We start from the raw sequence: 20,390 nt of genomic DNA, 5'->3' as shown, positions 1-20,390 counted from the left end.
AGCCGACGCTCTGTATAGAGTATGGCACTGTAAGAAGAGGCACATATTATTTATTGTTATTATTTTGATGTCCAGTAGTAGAAATTACTAATTCATTAATTTATTATTACAGGTATTGAATATGGAGGATGATATGAACTGGTACAGAGCAGAGTTAGATGGACGCGAGGGATTAATTCCTAGTAATTATATTGAAATGAAACCCCACGAGTAAGTTTGTTTCAAAACTAAATACTTATCTTTATTTAAAATATTTTATATTTTCTTTCGCAGATGGTACTACGGAAAAATTTCTAGAGCGGATGCGGAAAAACTACTGTTAAATAAACACGAGGGAGCATTTTTGATAAGAATTAGTGAGTCTAGTCCAGGAGACTTTTCATTATCAGTAAAGTAGGTTTATTAATATTTTTTTTTGATACCTAAAGGCATTTGTTAAGTTGCCTTTATTTTTCCCGTTATTTGATTTTTGCTATTCCAGATGTGCAGATGGTGTGCAACATTTTAAAGTCCTGCGCGATGCCCAAGGAAAATTCTTTTTATGGGTGGTTAAATTTAATTCACTGAACGAACTCGTCGAATACCATAGAACGTCTTCAGTGTCGAGGTCGCAAGACGTAAAACTGAGAGATATGGTTGTAGAAGAAGTAAGACCAATTAGTACTTATATATGTAACGGATTCTATACTCGTTATATTTCAGTATTTAGTACAAGCATTGTACGATTTTACGCCACAAGAGGTTGGAGAATTAGAATTTAACAGAGGCGATGTTATCACCGTTACAGGTAATAATTATTATTTTGACTGCCAACCTGTTTTTTAGTAATTAACTTTGAATAAGAAGACTAAGTGTGCGAACACAGTGCAAGCAGGTTTGCCGCTTACTGGTAGTCAGCGCCAATCTGGGCACCTATTCTTGACATCGTTCGCAACTTTGCTTATACGCATCACGTGTATTGTTTAAACAAGGTATCCCAGAAATAAGTGCAAGTATTTTAAAGGGTGATAAATCTCGATAAAAAAAAACATATTTTCTCTTTATCGTTTTTCAAATAAGTCCAAAATAACGGAGTTATTTACTTTGAAAATTTCCAAAAAAATGATTTTTTGCTAAAATTTTGAGTCACTGGATCTTTCACTGGATCTTTTCTGGATTTTCTTTCTTGCAACTTTAATCTACTACCTATGTTGCCATATTATCAAGAAATTATTTTTTTTAAATAAAAACTAAAAAAAATTCCAAAAAAAAATTCAAAAAATTCGGAATTTTCAAAAAAAAATTATTTAGAAAAAAACCTCATAGGCATGTTTCTGGGGTTGAACTATACTACCAGTTAAGTTAAAATACTTGCACTTATTTCTGGGACACCCTGTATATGGGTACATCGTAGCGCCGCGCCGCGCCGCCTCGCGCTTATAACCTTGAAAAATTAAAGCGTGTTATCAAATCGGCTAGTTCACAGTGAAAGCAGGCAGATGGCAGGCAGGCACCGTCAACCAGCGTTCATCGGCGTTCTCGCTTTTACCGGAACGAAAATTTATTTATTTCTGCTTTTGCACGCGCCGACGGCGCACAGAGGGTAATAAGAACTAAAAGTTGGCCAAAATTTTGTTTTATGATTTTTTGCTTTTGCTAGTAATATTAATTATTAATTAGAGGAGAGGTTGCTAATATGGAACCCCATTTTGTTTTTCCTACACAATATTTTTTCCTCTACTCTGAAACCCTTTCCACCGATCAAATAGGGCCATTCTGTGCAAAACCAAGCAATTGGATGAGGATGCTAGAACAAGAAAGTAATTTGTATACTATAGACGATATTTGAGCGAGGATGGGTGTTATAGGGAAACTCTTTTCCTTAAGAATCTATTTAAATCAATGTTTTTTTTGGCAGTGGCAAATATTGGCAAGATTTTTGTACATATTCCAAAGCTGGAGACTTTAAGCATTGAACGGATACTAATTTCCATGCGGAATATTGCCGAATAGTCTTACACCTTATAAAAATGCCTCTGATTTTTTAAATATAAAACATTATAAAGAAATAGAATAGAAGGAAACGTTTCAAAATAAAAATATGGCATAAAACAGGACTTGCCAGCTGGCTCTGTATCCATGATGACAGTTATTATAAACAATTTGCAAAAAAGCACTACAAACAATTCCACTATTTTATAATCTTAGAAATATTCAGAATACACTCAAGATAATTCATACTTATAATTGAAATATATTATTTATTTGATAGTCAACTTACGACTTAAAAAAAGCTAATAAACGCGCTTACATTTAGTATTTATAGATTTGTATTCAGTTAAGATAAAAAATGAAAATAAAAATATTTCACTTTTGGCCAGGTTTATAGACCAAATACCCCTATGTGCGGCGCCGGCGCGGCGGGAGCGACGTTTGAATATGGTTAGGTTAGGTTAGGTTAGTTAATCAGGTAAATTTCCTCTTAATTAACTTCTTCCGAACCCTGCTCGCATCTCCGAAGAAGCCATATAACAATACACGGCATATACGCAAAGTTATGCATCACGTGTATTGTTATATGGCTTTTTCGGAGATGCGAGATGTGAGCGATATGTGGTCAAGAATAGGTCCCCAGAGACGGCGCTGGCTGCCGGAAAGCAGAAACCTGCCTCCACTATGTTCGTACCCTAAGGAAAGAGCATAATGCTATCCATGTATTCATGCATGGTGGGCGGAAAAAGGACTCTAGGGTGGGGATCCTCTTCAGATTCATTTGACACATTTGAATTTGATTTGAAATTTTGTTGATTTGTCAGTCTTTACGGAGTCTTAAAGGTAGTAAATCTAGATGGAAATTGTGGCAGAACTTAAATTAACAGTAACACTATCGCGATTTATCGAAAAAGACTGAAATAGTTGGTTGTGTAGCGTGCGGTAGATCTCGGCAAAAATCGAGTGAAATAATGGAACAACTTTTCGCTAGTAAGTGACTATATAATATACATACGTGCAGTAAACCGATCATTTATGAAATTCACTTAAATTAACTAAGTATATATTTTTTCTTGCATTTTTGCTTTTATTTACTACTTGTCAAAGAATTTAGATACGTCACTTTGACTTACCTGGTTCAGTAGCGTATCGGATGTTTGTGTTAATAAATACTTATTATAATTATTATAACTTATCTATTTTTATTAGAATTTTATATTTTTATAACAATTTTAATAACTACCAACATTTATTCACAAAGTAAAATAAAAAAAATTATTGAGTCTACCCCACGTCTACCCTACATCATAGTTTTACATTTTTTAAATAAAATTAGAACGGCACTGATAAACCGGAATTTAAGTCGGCCAAATTTGAGGCCTATCGCGGTGAACCTAAGATTTTTGATATATGCTCCTTCCTTAGTCTTCCTATTCAAAGGTAATTAACACATTACAAAAATTATGATTATTGTATTGTTCCCAGTAATTAGTATACCGTGTGGTGCATCGGAACATGGGACATATTAAATCTCATATAAATTTTGAAAAGGTCAAATATTATCTCCCTATATTAATTTTATGCAAAAATTGTATAAGACTTTTGAAGAGGCGTTAAAGTTGTACTTTTGTCTAGAAGTCCGTTTCATTTGAAAACGGCATTTAAAAGTTATTTGGGAAAATCTACCTTCAAATTAGTAAAATTTTTAATTCATAATTTGACAATGACAAAATCACATTTTTGCTGGTATTTTAATTGTAGCTTTCTCTGTGCCGTATTATAAATTTTACTAATTTAAAGGTAGATTTTTCCAAATAACTTTTACTTTAACGCCTTTTCAAAAAAGTCTTATACAATTTTTGCATAAATTACGTTTTGAAATATGTTCCGTTTCGTAACTAATTAAGAAATAAAGTAATCGCAATACAATTTCCGATGCACGTGATCAACTTTGAGTGACAAGCGATGGTGACAGCGCTGCCAGACTGTGATGGATTTATTCAAGCTGAATCTTAATGCAAAAATTGGACAACAATATATTTATTATATAATTTTTTAAAGATTTTTACGTTTTATTTTTAATTTACTAATTATTATTTTAGTAATTAATTTATGGCAGTAGTCACAAACACTTACAATAGAAATATTTAAATTTAAGGCAGCAGCTACTTGCTACAAATTTAAATAAGTAGAAATCTTTCAAAATGGTATAATGTGCTTGCCAATCAAACTTATTTCTCTGACTGCAGTCAAGGGCATTAAAGGAACTTTATTGTCACGTTCTCGTTCAAAATAGTTTATCAGGAAAGCTACAAGCTCTTCGACTGTTTAAATGCTTCGGCATATTTTCAACAAACAATTTCAAGAAATGCTATACAAAAACTCGAAAATTTAGTTATTAAAAGAATTATTTGTGCTTAACAGTACAATTTTTAAAAAAAGACTAAGAAAATCGAAGTATTATTATTGAGAATTACTCCCAAAGATTCAACAACACGATATTATACAAAATAATGACTGACATTATGGTAATTGTCAAATAATAAACTACAACCACGGCATATAAATCACACGGCAGGCCGACTCGCTTTGGCGGGAACGCTACGCGCATATCCTTGCGCACGCCGCCATTATGGGTGCCAGCAACAGAAATTAACCAGTGTGGTAGTCAGTCGTAGTTTTTGTTATCGACAACATACAGTTACGGCAGCTTTGAGTCAGTAGCGTGCAGCTTAATTTATTTCATTCTTTTCTTGAGTGATATATTTTGTTTTTTTTAGTTTTATTTTCGTTACTTGAATGTTATATTTTGTTTTTGTAGGTTTATTTTTGTTTTTCTGAACATTTTTAATATAATAGTGGTTTGGTAGTGTATTATACCGTATGATCGAGAAAAAACGGCGTCCAGTTGGCTGGGAAATGAAGATCGCTGTCATTTTATATGGGAAATGTCATCGATCGTCATTTCCCAGCCAACTGGACGCCATTTTTTTTCGATCATACGGTATATTATATCACTTATTAATAAAATATTGTTCATACCAATTTTTAAGTTTAATAATTGCGTCAAATACAATTTCCTTCAAATGTTTACCTGTGCAAGTAGCGTGATAAAAAAAATAAGCTAGGGATTGCTGCTAATTGGTAAAGATACCACTTACCATAACAACATTAGACACCCGAGCTGGTTTAAACTCTCTGTTCCCCTTCTCCTGGTCCTCAAAACTCACAATATTATCACTTATCACGATCGCTATTATAAAATAAGTTGAACTTGATATTCATATCATCAATACGTAGAACACGATATCGATTAAGTTCATCCGGTTCATCGAAACTTTCAACTTTGCTTTTTAGAGTCTCAAATACACTAAGATTTTCTAAGCCAGGTTTGATATCGCTGTCATATATTCATTTTCTTACTATCTCTGTGGAAGGCAAAATAGATTTGTCAAGAGCGTCTTGTATATTTTTGGCCGGGAAAAGTATATCTCCAGACATTTATATTTAAATTCATCAGTTTCTTCCTTTAGCTGATTTGCTAATTAGCGAAATTTGAATATTAACAAAATTTGCTACGTCCATTGATGGACATAATTTGTACGTAGCCTCTTTATATTGTTCAACAGATATTTCATTGGGTATTTTTTTAATTCTTGTTTGTAACTCCTGGCATTGTTTTTAGTTTTAATTGTCTATTCTCTACAGTTAAATGGTTAATTAATTTTATCATTTTTACTTTTCGAGGAGTATGCGCGGTTTACGATTCATTTGTTTAGATAAAAGTGTTGTGTAAATAAAATTCAGTTTCAGTCAATTACAGTATTTTTTTTAATACGACCCTGTCTATTAATAGTTTATTTTCTGGGAAATTTTTTGATGCGTTTTAATCCGACCCTGACTGAGCACCCATAATGGTGTTTTCAAGGTCAAATTTTATAGAAATTTTAAACAATGGAATCTGGGCAGAGTTAGCCTGCCGTGCTACAACGTTGCTGATCGCAGTGCAATGTGACCAACATGGCGATAATAAAAATCGCTTTAAACTAATGTATGCAGCTTTAATCTATACCGGGTGCATCTCAAAAGTGACTCACCCCTATAAATTTTTTATTTTTTCAAATAAAAAAAAACGAGATTTGGTATGTTAGTATATGACATAAATTAGGATTGATTGCCGCATTCAGTTGTTTTAGGTCACTTCCGGTTTCACAGGAAATGACTACAACTTTCGGTTATCAAATGGCACCTTCGGTATTTTGTTACTTTATTCGGTTTTAAAATTCAATCTAGAGTGCAAGAAGCATTTTTTACGAATAATTTGATACCACACACTTGGTATTTCGAGTCAAATTTTCCTTACGAACCGCAAGTTATAATTTCAAATAAACCATTCAGAAAATGTCAAAAGTTGACATATGATATATTATTCTATTCAGAGTGTTATTTTCTATCGAATGAAGTAAAAAAATACAGAGGTTGCCATTTAAAAGTCAAAAGTTGTAGTCATTTCCGGTGAAACAGGAAGTGACCAAAAACAATTGAATACGTCAATTAATCTTAATTTATGTCATATACTAACATACCAAATCTAGCTTTTTATCTGAAAAAATAAAGAAGTTATAGGGGTGACCCACTTTTGAGACGCATCCGGTATATAAAATATCTGTTACAATCATTGGCTCTGTAAAGTAAACGAAGAGCTGCTCGGTATCTTAAATTATACAACAAATTTAAACATTTTTGACAAAATTTCATTTTATCAGTTTTATAGGGTTTAGTGTCAATTTTGATATGATTGATAACGTGCATCGGAAATTGTTTTGCGATTACCGTATTTTTCTTTTCACAACTATTAATTAAATAAACGATTCGTCAATAGCAAAAAACAAAAAAGAAGCAATTTTAGGTCATTTTTACAACGTATATAATTAAAAAAATATAGCATAAAGTTGATACCCCTTTATATTAGGCATAGCTTCAGGAATAAAAGTTTACTACACAGTTACCATTAAATATATATTCTTATGGCCCTGTATTTACTTATGAGCACCAGTCAAGGTAAAAGATAACAGTCAAATGAAGTTGTTATTTCAAAAATTTATCTATTTAGTGCTTTATTATTATTAAAAACTCATACCTACATCGAAAATATTAGCCATGAATTACACTACCGAAGAAAAAGTATTGATGATTAAATGGTATTTTCAAGGAAATAGTTATCAAAAGGTGTCGTACATGTTTGCTGCTCTGTATCCGAATAGACCGATACCTGGAAAATCTACAATCGCAAGGAATATGCAGAGATTTGAGACCAAAGTACCCTAATAAATAACTGCAGATGTGAAGCAAGGCAGGAACAAAGAGAAGATGCAAGAATTGGGCCTCGGTGAACTATCCTGACACACGATTTTCCTTAGAAAATGAAGTTTATGTCACCTTAAAATGAACTTCTTGGATTCTTTGACTAAAATCTGATGCGGAAAAACACGTTTTACATAAAAAAACGTTCTTAAAAATGTTGTTATTTTATTTTTATAGCAAATTCCTGGACAAATTTCAAAACCGATAATGAAAGAGGCGCGGACTTGTTTATATCCGTTTCTATGTTTACGCTGTCAGTAGTGAAGGTCGAGTTTTGACAAATATTGCGAATTGATACATGGTTGTCAGATGAGCTATTAATTATCCGGAATTTCATGCATCTTTTTTTTTAGGGAAAAAATGACGTCATAGGTTTTAAAATGTTTTTTTTAATACGAATTAAATTATTTTAGTTTATCAAATTGGTTCTAGCAATAAAAACACGCAGTAAGCTGTAACCCACCAAAGCAAAGAAAACTCGCTGTAAGCGTGTTTTCATTTCTTTGGTTTGTGTTTGGCTCGGGTTGAGTTGGTTTGGTTTGGTTTGGTTTTGTATTGGTTGGTTTTGTATGGGTTGGTTAGGGTTTGATCGGGTTGGTTTGGCTGTTTTTTTCCTTTTTATCTGTTTGATTGATATTTTGGTTTAAAAAACCCCGTGTTTTGGTTGCTTTTGTTTCACTCTTTTGTTGTTTTTTTTAGTTTTCCCTTTCACACATTACCAACGCATTTTTATTACTAAAAATTGCTATTTTTTCAAAATTAAAATAAAAAACAGAAAAAGAGAATTCAGTGGAACTGGCAACATTGCTTTCCCTTTTGTCGCTGTCCTGTTAAATCAAGTGTTAAAATTCTCCATAACGTCAAATATGTGTCAAAAACTACTAAAATTAAATTAAAATATTTTAAAATTCTGTGCGTAATCTCCATTTATTTTTATTTAAAACTACTACTAAAAATGGTTACTTTTTGATAAAAAAAAAGAAAAATGCAAAAATCATGTGTCAAGAGAGTTCACCGGACCCCAAGAAATGATACCGACTTGGAAGTTTTATTGTGCGTGGAAGAGAACGATGGAAAGATCAGCACAAGGAAACTTGAGGATGAAATAGGAATAGATCACACTACAGCGTTTCGAATTTTGAAACTACATAAATACTATTCCTTCAAATATGAAAAGCTCCAAGAGAATTTTTAAAAAACATATGTTTCACTGACGAATGCACGTTTACCTTAAATAATGAACCCAATGTTCAAAATTATCGATATTGAAACATTAGAAAACCAACACAGGTTTGTTGAAACAAGGACGCAATATCCACAGAAAGTAAATGTTTGGGCAGGGATATTCGGACACAATATTATCGGGCCATTATTTCTTACGCGAAATTTAAATGCAGAATATTATTTAGAACTACTCGAAAATCATATTTCACCTGCTTTACATGATGCCGCTAGGGAAAATCAGGAAGTTTGGTACCAAATGGATGGCTGCCCGGCACATAGTACCCTGGCTGTTCGGGAATATTTAGACAATAGGTTTAACGGAAACGTTATTGGCCTAAATCATACAGTAAGTTGGCCAGCAAGGTCTCCTGATATTTCGCCAAATGATTTCTTTCTTGATCTCCGGGGCCATTTAAAAACAGGATATACAAGGATAAAAATACCCAAATCTAGACGAGTTAAAAAATGCTATTTCTGCCGAATGCAATAGAATTTCAGTTTACCAACTAGCGAATGTAAGAAGAGAATTTTATGATCGCCTGGGTAATTGTCTAGCAGTCGATGGGGGAATATCTGAACATCTTCTTAAATCCTAAAGTTCTAATAATTTAATAGTACCTAAATTAATAAGTTATTGAATATTGTAATAATACTATAATTAACCTTGTAATTGATTACTTTATTTTACTTTAATTCATATTAATTTGTATTTATAAATATATCTTTAAGATTTTCGATGTAGGAATGAGTTTTCAATAATAATAAAGCACTAAGTAGGTAAATTTCTGAAATGACAACTTCATTTGACAGTTATCTTTTACCTTGACTGGTGCTCATAACTAAATACAGGGCCATAAGAAAGGAGAAATATTTAAAAAGAAATCGGCGATAACTCGTAAACGAGCTAATCAAAAATACCTAAAGTTATTTTTTTGAATGTGGGTTTTAGTGCTCTTCAATAAACCTAAATAAGAATTATTCTCTAAAATAATTAGGGAAGTCAATAATTGACCCCATTAAAATTTACATGGGATTTCCTATGTCCCGTCCGACGATGCAATACCCGGTACCTTGCATGCATCGACTCTTATGTTTCATGATGCAAGTAGCAGTTTGTGTAGTAATGAATCACGTATTTGGCATCAGTTGCAAATTGCAGCGATGCCGAGTCTGGAATCCCATTTTGGTCGGCGAGCCACGATGCCGAGTTATGTTTCATGATGCAAGTAGCAGTTTGTGTAGTAATGAATCACGTATTTGGCATCAGTTGCAAATTGCAGCGATGCCGAGTCTGGAATCCCATTTTGGTCGGCGAGCCACGATGCCGAGTCGGTGATGCTGATACAAGTTTCAGCGTGTATAGAATTGCGTCGATGCGATAACGATATTATTAATTTTTCCCGCCATTTTAGACGTTTGTTGTTTGTATGTAAATTCGATGATGGAAGGGGAAGGATCGACAATTTTGGGAAGAGTTCATAAATATTTATCATCTGCATAAGTGTCTTTGGAATACAAAGGCTAAAGAGTATTCAGATAGAAATATAAGAAACCAAGCATATTAGTCAAGCATACAAGTCAAGCAAATAATAACGCACTAGCTTTGAAAATAACTTCACTACGGTTTTTGTGTTGCATGAAATATCGAGTCGATTCAGGCATCGCAACAGGTTGCGGTTTGAGTAGGCACCTATGCAACTGATGCAAATTTTATGAAACTTTGAGTCGATGCATGCATCGCAGTTTACATCAAGGTGTATAGGCCGCTTTTTAGATATGCTCCTTCCTTAATCTTTTTATTCAAAGATTTATTAGAAATTTTATTTGTCACAAAAATGTTCAAAATCAGTTGAACTAGTAACTTAATATTAAATATTGTTTCTAGACCGTTCTGATCAACATTGGTGGCATGGAGAAATAGGACATCGCCGAGGCCTCTTTCCTGCCACGTACGTTACGTCCTATCACACGTAAATACAAGTAAACGATGTCAAGTTTACAGTTAACAAAATACGCACCATACGAGAACTACATTATTTGGTAGACCCGTCACAATTAAACCAATTATTAAAATCGAAATTAAGAAAAACTTGACTATACAAAACATTTTTTTTTGTATTTGCCATTTAAAGAAGCATGTTCTTCGATATTTTAATTTGTTTTTGTAATTTGTATGTAATGAAAGTGTTAGGAAGTGTCTTATTAAAACCATATATTTTATTTGATTGATTACTGTTACTGGTATGTATTTTTATATTAAGTAAGTTTTGAAATTTATATGTTTTTCGTTAGAAGTGAAAATGTTTTTCTTTTAATTTTACTTAATACATTGTATCCTGTGAGATAGATGAGTGAACAAATTGGTTTCATGCACACTATAGTATGTTCAACGGGAGGATCCCTTTCGTTGACAGTTGTGCCTATCATTTTAATTCACAGGCAAATTGCATTTCCTGTCATTTTTTCCCCGACTCGTTGGACAGACTATAGTAGTTGATTGATGGTAATGATTTTTTTTTAATTGCTCACTCACGATATTATAATTATAACTTGGCAGAGATTTATTTTAGCTCAAACTGTGTTTTTGAAATTAGAAAGATTTTGTATAAAATATTTCAATAGTAAGAGTAGGTCGAGGATCTTAATTTTAAGTATTTTCTTCATATACAGGGTGGTACTATTTTTAATGGAAAACTTTAATAGATCATAATATGAAGCTATATTTAGCTTCATTATTGAGCTGAAAACTTTTTTTTAATATCTATTTTTTCTCATTTTAATCAGACCACCCTATATATTTATATATAAATACTTTTATGCAATGTTATATTAACTTTCCAGTTGTATCAACAAACATTTTTAGAAATCTTATTGGATAGTTTTTCTTTGTTAAGCAAAAATTTACGTTTACTAGTACCATACGATCGAAAAATGACTTAGTTGATTTTGAATGAAGATCAGTCATTTTATACCGAGTGTTGCATCGTCCTTGGAAACATAGGAAATCACATGCAAATTTTGAACTGTCCAAATATTGGCTCCCCTATTAATTTTACAGCTATGTCGTAAATATATTTTTTAAAGGTCTGCCTATGATGTAGCCTATTTCTTATGCCAAATTTGAACAATTTTGGTCAACCGGTTTTAAGTAATGTAAGAAAAACTGCGTCTATTTTTAAATTAAAACTAAACAGGTAACAATGCAGAACCAGTCAATGGTCAACATACCTTAAGTCGTCAATCTATGATTTTATAATTGTCAAATGTAACTTATTGTGCCGTCTACGCTACTACATTATAGTACCTACGCTTAGTGCCCCCGAAATGTGTTTTTGTATTTTAAAACTGGTTCGAATGAGGTAAAAGCCTAATGTTTAGAAGAATACAATTTGACATTGACAAAATTATAGGATGGCAACTTGAGGTATTCAGTTTTAATTTAAAACCAGATGCAGTTTTTCTTAAATTACTTAAAATCGGCTTGTCCAAAATTGTTTAAATTTGGATAGGTTAGGTTAGTGTTATGCTGAACACACATTCAGCATACACAGACCTTTAAAAAGTCTGTTTACAACTTTGCTGTAAAATTAACAGGAGAGCCAATATCTGGACAATTCAAAATTTGCATAAGATATCCAAGTTTCCAACGACGATGAAACCAATGACCTAACCACCCGGTATTTATAATTATATGAGGAATATCATCGATCGTCATTTTGAACCAACTTTACGCCGATTATTTTAGTTCTTTCATATGGTATACACTACACAACTATAGTCTGTCCAACGAGAGGATACGTGACAGTGACAGTTGTCACAGGTAAATAGTATTTTCTGTCATTTTTTCAATATCGTCTGTTGAAATATTTCCTGAATCGTTGGGCTGACTCTACTTCTGCGGTAGTATGAATTTCAGTGACTCGCAGATACCACCTATGAGCATGTAAACATACTTGTATGCATCTTGTACTTGCTAGTTGACATGTACACAAACCACTTGTGGGAAAAGTAGGCTTTATTAAAAGATAGCATGATTTATATTATGAATTATTAGCAATTTTATATGATAAGTTATTCAGTAGATGGATTGGTTCTGAATAATTTTGGTGCTATTTTTTTCATGATGTAAACTTTATTGAATCAATATTTTCAGAATATGCTGATTGAAACGTTCCCATTATCAATAATGATTATATTGATATCCGTATAAAATAGTCATTATAGATAATATCAATATTTCATTACATTGCCCAATATTCTCGGATATTATTTAGCATTATTTTGTTATTTTTCTTTATTGATTATTTTACAGATCATATTTATAAATAATGAATCAAGAATACATATAATTTTTAGTATAGAGTGATATAAATTCTAGCAGTTTGGTCAACCATTTTTGTTGCCATAGAGTTCCATAGTTTAGTAAGAATAAAAAATAAATTTAAATTGCTCGTTTTTATTTGGATATTTTGTAAAAAATTTAATTTGTTTTTTAATCTTACTAATGATGTGTTAAATAAGTAAGCTTTTACCACTTTAGATATATAAAAGATGTGTTTCAAAAAGTTGGAAATTTGCTCTAATATTTATCAATGACCTATAAATATTCAATTTTACTTTATCATCCTCACTAATGGAGTAGGAAAAATCTGATTTTTTGAGGCTGTAAATAGATTTTAGCAAAATATAATTAAGGTACTGCCTGAAAACGCAACACCAAAAGTAAACAAATTTAAGCTACCTATTTAAAAATGTCAGTATATTTAATTCGTTTTCTGTTGTTTCTATAACACAAATTTAAAATGGTATAGCTTTTTTATTTTTTATTTAAAATTGTATATACTAACGTAGGATATAAATTTTATCGCAGATTTAAGTGCAAAATATTTAGATATAAATATATGTTATAAGCTGTATGTTTGTTTTGTTTTATTTACTTTTACTAAATATAAATCTATAATATATCAACTACACTGACTGTTCTCTTTTTCAACATACGAAAGGCAATCTGTATGGAAACTCTTGTGCTGTTCTATGGCAAGGGTGTAATATTTATTGACACGCACTGCTCATTCACGGCGGTTCCGGGCCGGATGAGATCAGATATCTCGTTGGCAAGAGTCGATTTAGACACTCGGCCAATCGGTAGGCTATTGACAATGATATGACCGAGGACCGCCGCGCCGTTCGGATTCCTCCTAATCAAAGGCCCTCTCAAGAACAGTGACTTAGCAGCAAAGAGGAGACACTCAAAATACTTTACCAGAGTAAGTGGAACGACGAGTAGCGACCGAAAAAGTCTTCGGCTCTTTTGATGTGGTGGGACCAAATTTTCTTTCCCTCTCTTTTGACGTGTTTGGTTTGGTTTGGTTTGAAGTGGAATTAAGTATTGATAATATCTTTTGGAATATAATGATATAATTAATAAGAATATCATAAAATATCTTACAGCTAATAATAATTAAAAAAAAAATATTTAGGAAAATTCTTTGGCTGATGCGTAAGTACTTGAAGTAGAGTACGTATATAGACATACTTGATAAATGGCAACAGTGGCAACTTCGCTTCTTCATATGACAGATAGACTACATATTTCGCGCAGCCGCCAAGAAAATTGAAAACGGACTGTCGCTACTCGTCGGTTTACGTACTCTGACTTTACTGCAACAAAATCTGCGCGATTTGTTTGCGCATCTTTAATTTAAATGCTTATTTATTGTTTGACAGCCTCTTTAGTTTGCTGATGTAAGCGGGGTCGCACACTGGATCCACAGACAATCGGTGTTCCATTCGTAGCCGACTTCATCACCTGTAAGCCTATGTAAGGGTGCAGCTATATTGGCAAATCCCTTGACAAATCTCCTGTAATAGGTGCATAAACCCAGAAAACTTCTAAGTTCATGCTTGTCGCGAGGTTTAGGCCAATCCTTGATTGCAGCGATTTTCTTCTGGTCGGTGTAAATTCCGTCAGCCGAGACTACATGGCCCAAGAATTCCACTTGTCGCTGGAATAAGCTACACTTCTTCGGGTTCAAGTACAGGTGAGCATTCCGTATGCGGCCGCAGACTTCTTCTAAATTTCGCAAATGCTCATCAAAAGTTCTTCCCATAACCAATACATCGTCGAGGTAAACCAAGCACGTTTTCCAATACATCGTCGAGGTAAACCAAGCACGTTTTCCAAGTTAATCCTCTTAACACCACCTCCATGAGACGTTCGTAAGTGGCTGGAGCATTGCATAATCCAAACGGCATGATCTTGAATTGGTATAGGCCGCTTCCTGTAGAAAAAGCCGTCTTTTCTTTATCGTCCTCGTCCAGACCAACTTGCCAGTATCTACTCTTTAAGTCGAGAGTGGAGAACCAGCACGAACCTGCCAGAGTTGTTAATGTGTCATCTAAACGTTACAGTGGGTAGCTATCCTTCTTAGTGACGTCATTGAGCTTCCTGTAGTCCACGCAGAATCGTGTACTACCATCTTTCTTCGTCACCAAAACAACAGGAGATGACCATGGACTTGACGATTCTTCGATTACTCCATCTTCTAACATCTTATCTACCATTGTCCCCATTTCTTGTTGTTTGGAAAGGTAGACCCTTCTAGGACGTTGTCGAATCGGCTGAGCATGACCAGTATTAATCCGGTGCTTCACAAAATCCGTTCTTCCACTGCTGTTCTTCTCAAAAATACTGCCATGCTTTAGCAGGAACTGCTTAGCCTTCTGTTTTTCCTCGTTTGATCTAAGGTTTGATCCCATGGCTGTTCTAGATGTTTTAGTGTTTCTTGGGATGCCTTTTGTGTAACAGCTGACGACACTTCATCACATCGGGTGACACTTCTTACAGGTTCGCAGATGGCTATCTTGTCACCCTTTTGGATCTTGACACAATTCGGGAAAAACATTCGCAATAGGCTTGTTCCATCATATCCTATTTGTATGTTTTTTAAACGTTTTTGGATACTACTTATTATAATAAGTGCACTATTAAAATTTCAAAACGAAATCTTTTACCGTTTTCGAGATATGAGAGCTTAAAGTTTGTAACGGCTAGACGAGGCCACGCCCCCTCGTGACGTAGTTCCACTACACCCGACTTCGGCCGTCAATCAGTTCGTAATGGAAACACTCATTTGAATTAATGTGATTTGTCATTTTATCGTTATTTAGACTATTTCGTTGGTTTATTTTCACAAGATGCATTCGGTAGGAGAAGGGTTCAATAAAGCTGATTCGGGCAATCTCCCAGAAGTGGACATTTTTATGATAATGAATTATTTTAATAAAAATAAGGAATTTATTAGTTCAGAAATGAAGGAAATAAAGTTACAAAGGTACCTAAGTAAACCTTTTAATTTCTATTATATTTTCCTTCTAAGATATTTTCTATTGCTTAAATACCTATATCTGTATCGGAAAGCAGTGGCGGCTCGCTAGGGTAAAAAAACAAAGGGTTATTTACCCTATATGAAAGAAGGCAACCTATGCATTTTCTTAACTAACCTATGCAATCTTCTTCTATTTGTAACATTAATACAATTAATTAGCATTTTGAGGCTTTTCGGCTAATTATTGAATTAACAATTGTTTATTGTTTATATTAATAATATAATTAAGTTAGAATATGAATATAATTAATATTGAATTAATACATAATAATTGTACAAGTAAATAAGAGACTTTCCTCAAATATATATTTTTTTGTTTCCTTTAATGACTAAAGTAAATTTTAAAGCGCTAGTACCTTAAAGTAATATTATTATATATCGGAGTGTGGGGAAAAACATTTTAACACGCTTGTAGAAAAATATTTTTAATTATTTTTGAAATATTTTAAATTTTAAAAATTTTAATTTAAAAAAAAACAAAAATATATTAATTTTGATCAATTATTTATAAATATTCTCGCCAAAAATTCTCGAAGCAGAAAAAATCAGTGGTTTCATATATAGATGACAAATACTGAATTGATTTTAAGATATGTGATTGACTAGGGCTAGTTCGAGGTTGGTCCGCGAAAAGACGTAATACAATAAATATATAGAAAAATATTTCTACTTTAAGGTAAAAACTGATACGTAAGCTATGTACTTTTTTCTTACAGATCCGGCAGACAAAATTACGGTAATAATGCCATTGGATAATATGTGAAGTTAAAACATCAGCGATTACTATGACAAGTAGTGGCAAAAATTACACCGGAGCACAAAATTAATGCAAAAAATTATAATGTACAATGCATTATTATATCCATATATTTTTTTTACTTTTTCTGGGGTATGAGGGTTTTTTTAATAAATCGAAAGATTTTTTTTATGCGTCGTTTCGCTCCAACATAGTGGGCTTTATCAGGCACTTTATTCTTGAAGTCGTCTTGCTAGCACCAGTCTGTATAAATTAGTGTGATGACTGTGTTTTTTTACCCAAGAAAAAGTAAAAAAAATATATGGATATTATCTGAATGTGTAAGAAGTAAGAAACAATTAAAGCATTATTATAAATACTAGTAGAAAAAGTGAATAGAAGCAAAGTGTAATGACTGTGCCGCATCCGAACGTGCAAGCACGCGGTAGCATTTCTTATGTGGCTGCATAAATTTGATGGTTTGAAATGCGCTCCTCTTGATTTCTCTTGATCATGCATTTTAAGATCCTTGTCTACTGTATTGGCCCCGAAATGAAAGTTTTCATTTGCCTCTTGCCTCGCGTCTTTTAATATTTCCTTAATAATGGCTGCTTGTTTTCTTTTTTTCGCCAATCCTCGAGGCTTTACAGTATTTGAAGCAGAAGATCGTTTTTTTGGCACTCAAAAATGTAAGGAATAACACCTGATTTTAATTTTATTCTTCCCGATTTCATAGTTTTTAAGTGTACATATATGTAATTTTCTGTCTTCTTCAACCTATATTAAAAAAAAAATAGGAAACACTACTTGTAAGTATTAACTTATATCAAAGTGATCTTCACAACAAAATCTGGTGCCTCTGTCAGGGACAAAATCATGTCTTCGCATTGCATGCTGCCATGCTCGTCTTAACTTTATGTCGGACGGTAAAGAAATAAATAGTTTTTCTGGGGAATTTTTATTCGTATTTGTGCATTCTGGCACTACATAACGTTTCCTTGTCTTGTTTACACTAATATTGAATAAAAGAGAGACTTTAGTACTACACTACGTTATACTATAAATTTAAAACACACTTTCTGTAATCGGGCAAAGCAGACCTGTGCATTGTATCGAGCGCGGTCGCCAGTCGACCTGTGGTGCTATGACGTAGCAGCTGGCCACGCCCCTTTCTCGCACAATAGATGTTTGTACGTGTTTTTGAGGTACTAAACGTACGAATAAAATTCTAATTTTTGGTAGATCTGTTATTTTTTAGTTGTACTTTCGATTGGTAAAATAAAAAAAAATTGTGGAACAAGCCCATTCTGATCGGTATATTCTTGTCGGTATTCACCAATGATTTTCCTACTAAGTACCTATCTTGTTTCTTGTCGACACTTTGTACCAGTCCAACATAGCACCCAGCGATTTTCTCCACTTTACCGAATATGATCTTCTCGGTATTACCAGGTATCACCACAGTTTCCGCTGATCTTACATCCATTCTTCCTGGTCCCTCGTCTGGAGATAACATAAACTCTTCATTTCCGATATTCAGGATATTTCTCTGGTGATCGAACGAAAATCGATGTTGACGAATCACATCCATGCCCAAGATGAAGTCATCTTCAATATCTGCCACTAAGACGCTATGCTGAAACTTCAAATTTCCTAACTTCAGTTCAACGATAGCCTCTCCCCGTACAACGGCCATTTCCCCCGTAACTGTACGTAAACACACTCTTCTTCCCAGAGGCATCAGCTTCAACGCTTGCACTGAGTTAGCTCGCACCAACGATACCATAGCGCCAGTGTCCACGGTCATTCGGATTCTCCTACCATTGACCTTCCCGTCGATCACTAAACTGTCAGCGGTTCTTCCCAGACTCCTAATGGAAAAAATCCTGGGGGCTCTGTTCTCCCTAGTCAATACTCGCCCCTTAGTATTGACTGATTTTAGTTTTCCTGGTGCCTACGTTCTCTGGATGGTGAACGGGATCGCATTTGGACGCGGCAATCCCGTTTGATGTGGCCATTCCTGCCACATCTATAGCACCTTATGTCCTGGAATCTTCTCTGGTTCTCTGTCTGGGTGTTGTTGACTCCTTTGTTTATTAGTAGCTCACATAGTTTGTCGACTTTCTTACACATCTCCTCCAAACCTCTGTGAGAACTTCCGGGCTGTTCCTCGACCGTTACAGATCTTATCTTCGGTCTAGTGATGGCGCTAAAAGCAGCTTCGATTTCCAGCGCCCTGACCAGTGCTTCGCTGCTGGTAGAAAATCGGGATATTTGCAGCGCCCTCTGCAATTCGTTGTCCCTTAGTCCGCTGATAAAGCACTGAGCAGCGAGTTCCTCCCTAAATCCTTCCGGTGCTTCTGGATATGCCAGGTGTACCACCCGACGTAAGTCTGCTTCGAATTCCTGCAGACTCTCTCCGGACCTCTGCAGGCGTGTCTTGATCTGGGCCTGGTAAAGTTGACGTCGATGTTGGTCGCCATATCTTCTGTCCAGTGCAGCTACCAAAGTTTGGTATTCCTGCTGTTGGGCTGCAGGAATAGTTTGCAGCAGTTCCAGAGCAGGGCCACGCAGCGCGATGACAAGTGCCGCTGCTTTCTCCTGGTCGGTCCATCCGTTGGCAGCGGCGGCTGCTTCAAACCACACTTCAAACTGACGGTGGTACATCGTCCAGGTCGTTTGTCCATCATAGGTCGGGGCCTTAAGGTTCGCAGTTCCAGGAACGCCAGGTGTCCTTACTTGTACCTTGGTCTTGTGTAGGTCCATCTCTAATTTTTCCATTTTCTGCTGAAGGCGTTCCTCCAGATCTTCTACGGTTTCTTGAAGGTGGATTTCTTGCCTTCTTTCTAGTTCTTCAAAGTTCTTCTTAAGACGGTTTTGATCTTCTTGTCTTTCTTTCTGGCGGTGCGTCTCTATATCTTCTAAAATTTCCCTCCATTCATTCTTCTGACGGATTTCTAAATTGCCTAAAATTTTCTCAATCCGGTCCTGTTCTTCTTGTTTTTCTTGTTGTCGTTGTAATTTTTCCTCTTCCTTATCTTTACGTAATCTTTCTTGTTCTTCTTGTTTTTCTTGTTGTCGTTGAATTTTCAAATCTTCAAAAATTTTGTCAAGCCGGTCCTGTTCTTCTTGACGGCGTAATTTTTCTACTTCTTTTTCTTCTGCTTTCTCTCTTCTCATATTCTCCATAAAATCGCCCAACAATTTGCTTACTTCTTCCATTTTCTTCGATTGCTCCCTTGTACCAACCATAAAAATACTCTGATTCGGTCTAAAAATCTTCCAATCCACTTAATTTCTTCTTAAAATCCTCTTGAATCGCACTTCCGACACCAATTGTTACGGATTCCGTGGGTCCACTATTTAAACTCACGATAAAATACTTAACGAATTTATTTGTCTCACTCTGTACACACAACTTATACTATTTACAACACAATTTATGCAACTACTATTACTCTAACGCTGCTCTAACGGTATTTCGCGGTATTATCAAACTTCAGACTTCAGACTATCTTCAGACTGCCCCAACTGTCAAAGCGCGGGCGTTATATACTCCCTGGCGATAGTTTCTGGAATTTTCTAAAGAAGTCTGTAATTTTCTTTTACTTTCTGTCGAATTCGCCAGGTTCCTCAATGCACCGTTGCGGTTATGCAACCAGTAATACACCTTGACCTTAACAATATTGTTATGGATTCCGTGGGTC

The 20,390-nt window shown here is 34.4% G+C and overlaps 1 protein-coding gene across 1 annotated transcript in view; it reads left to right on the top strand.

Annotated features, from left to right (window-relative positions):
- Window positions 1-13,475, top strand: part of LOC115885754 (protein enhancer of sevenless 2B) — a 30,991-nt gene extending 17,516 nt beyond the window's left edge. The window contains exons 2-6 of the mRNA XM_030904764.1: window positions 113-210; window positions 274-393; window positions 482-647; window positions 703-787; window positions 10,445-13,475. Coding sequence (XP_030760624.1) covers window positions 113-210; window positions 274-393; window positions 482-647; window positions 703-787; window positions 10,445-10,533 — 558 coding nt within the window. The 3' untranslated portion in view covers window positions 10,534-13,475. The remainder of the gene's footprint in view (window positions 1-112; window positions 211-273; window positions 394-481; window positions 648-702; window positions 788-10,444) is intronic.
- The last annotated feature ends 6,915 nt before the right edge of the window (window positions 13,476-20,390 follow it).

This window comes from Sitophilus oryzae, unplaced genomic scaffold (genome assembly GCF_002938485.1).
Source record: "Sitophilus oryzae breed Bouriz unplaced genomic scaffold, Soryzae_2.0 scaffold_41_pilon_pilon, whole genome shotgun sequence".
NCBI lineage: Eukaryota > Metazoa > Arthropoda > Insecta > Coleoptera > Curculionidae > Sitophilus > Sitophilus oryzae.
Note: the sequence above shows the minus strand (reverse complement) of the source record. Positions and strands in the feature narration are given on the sequence as shown.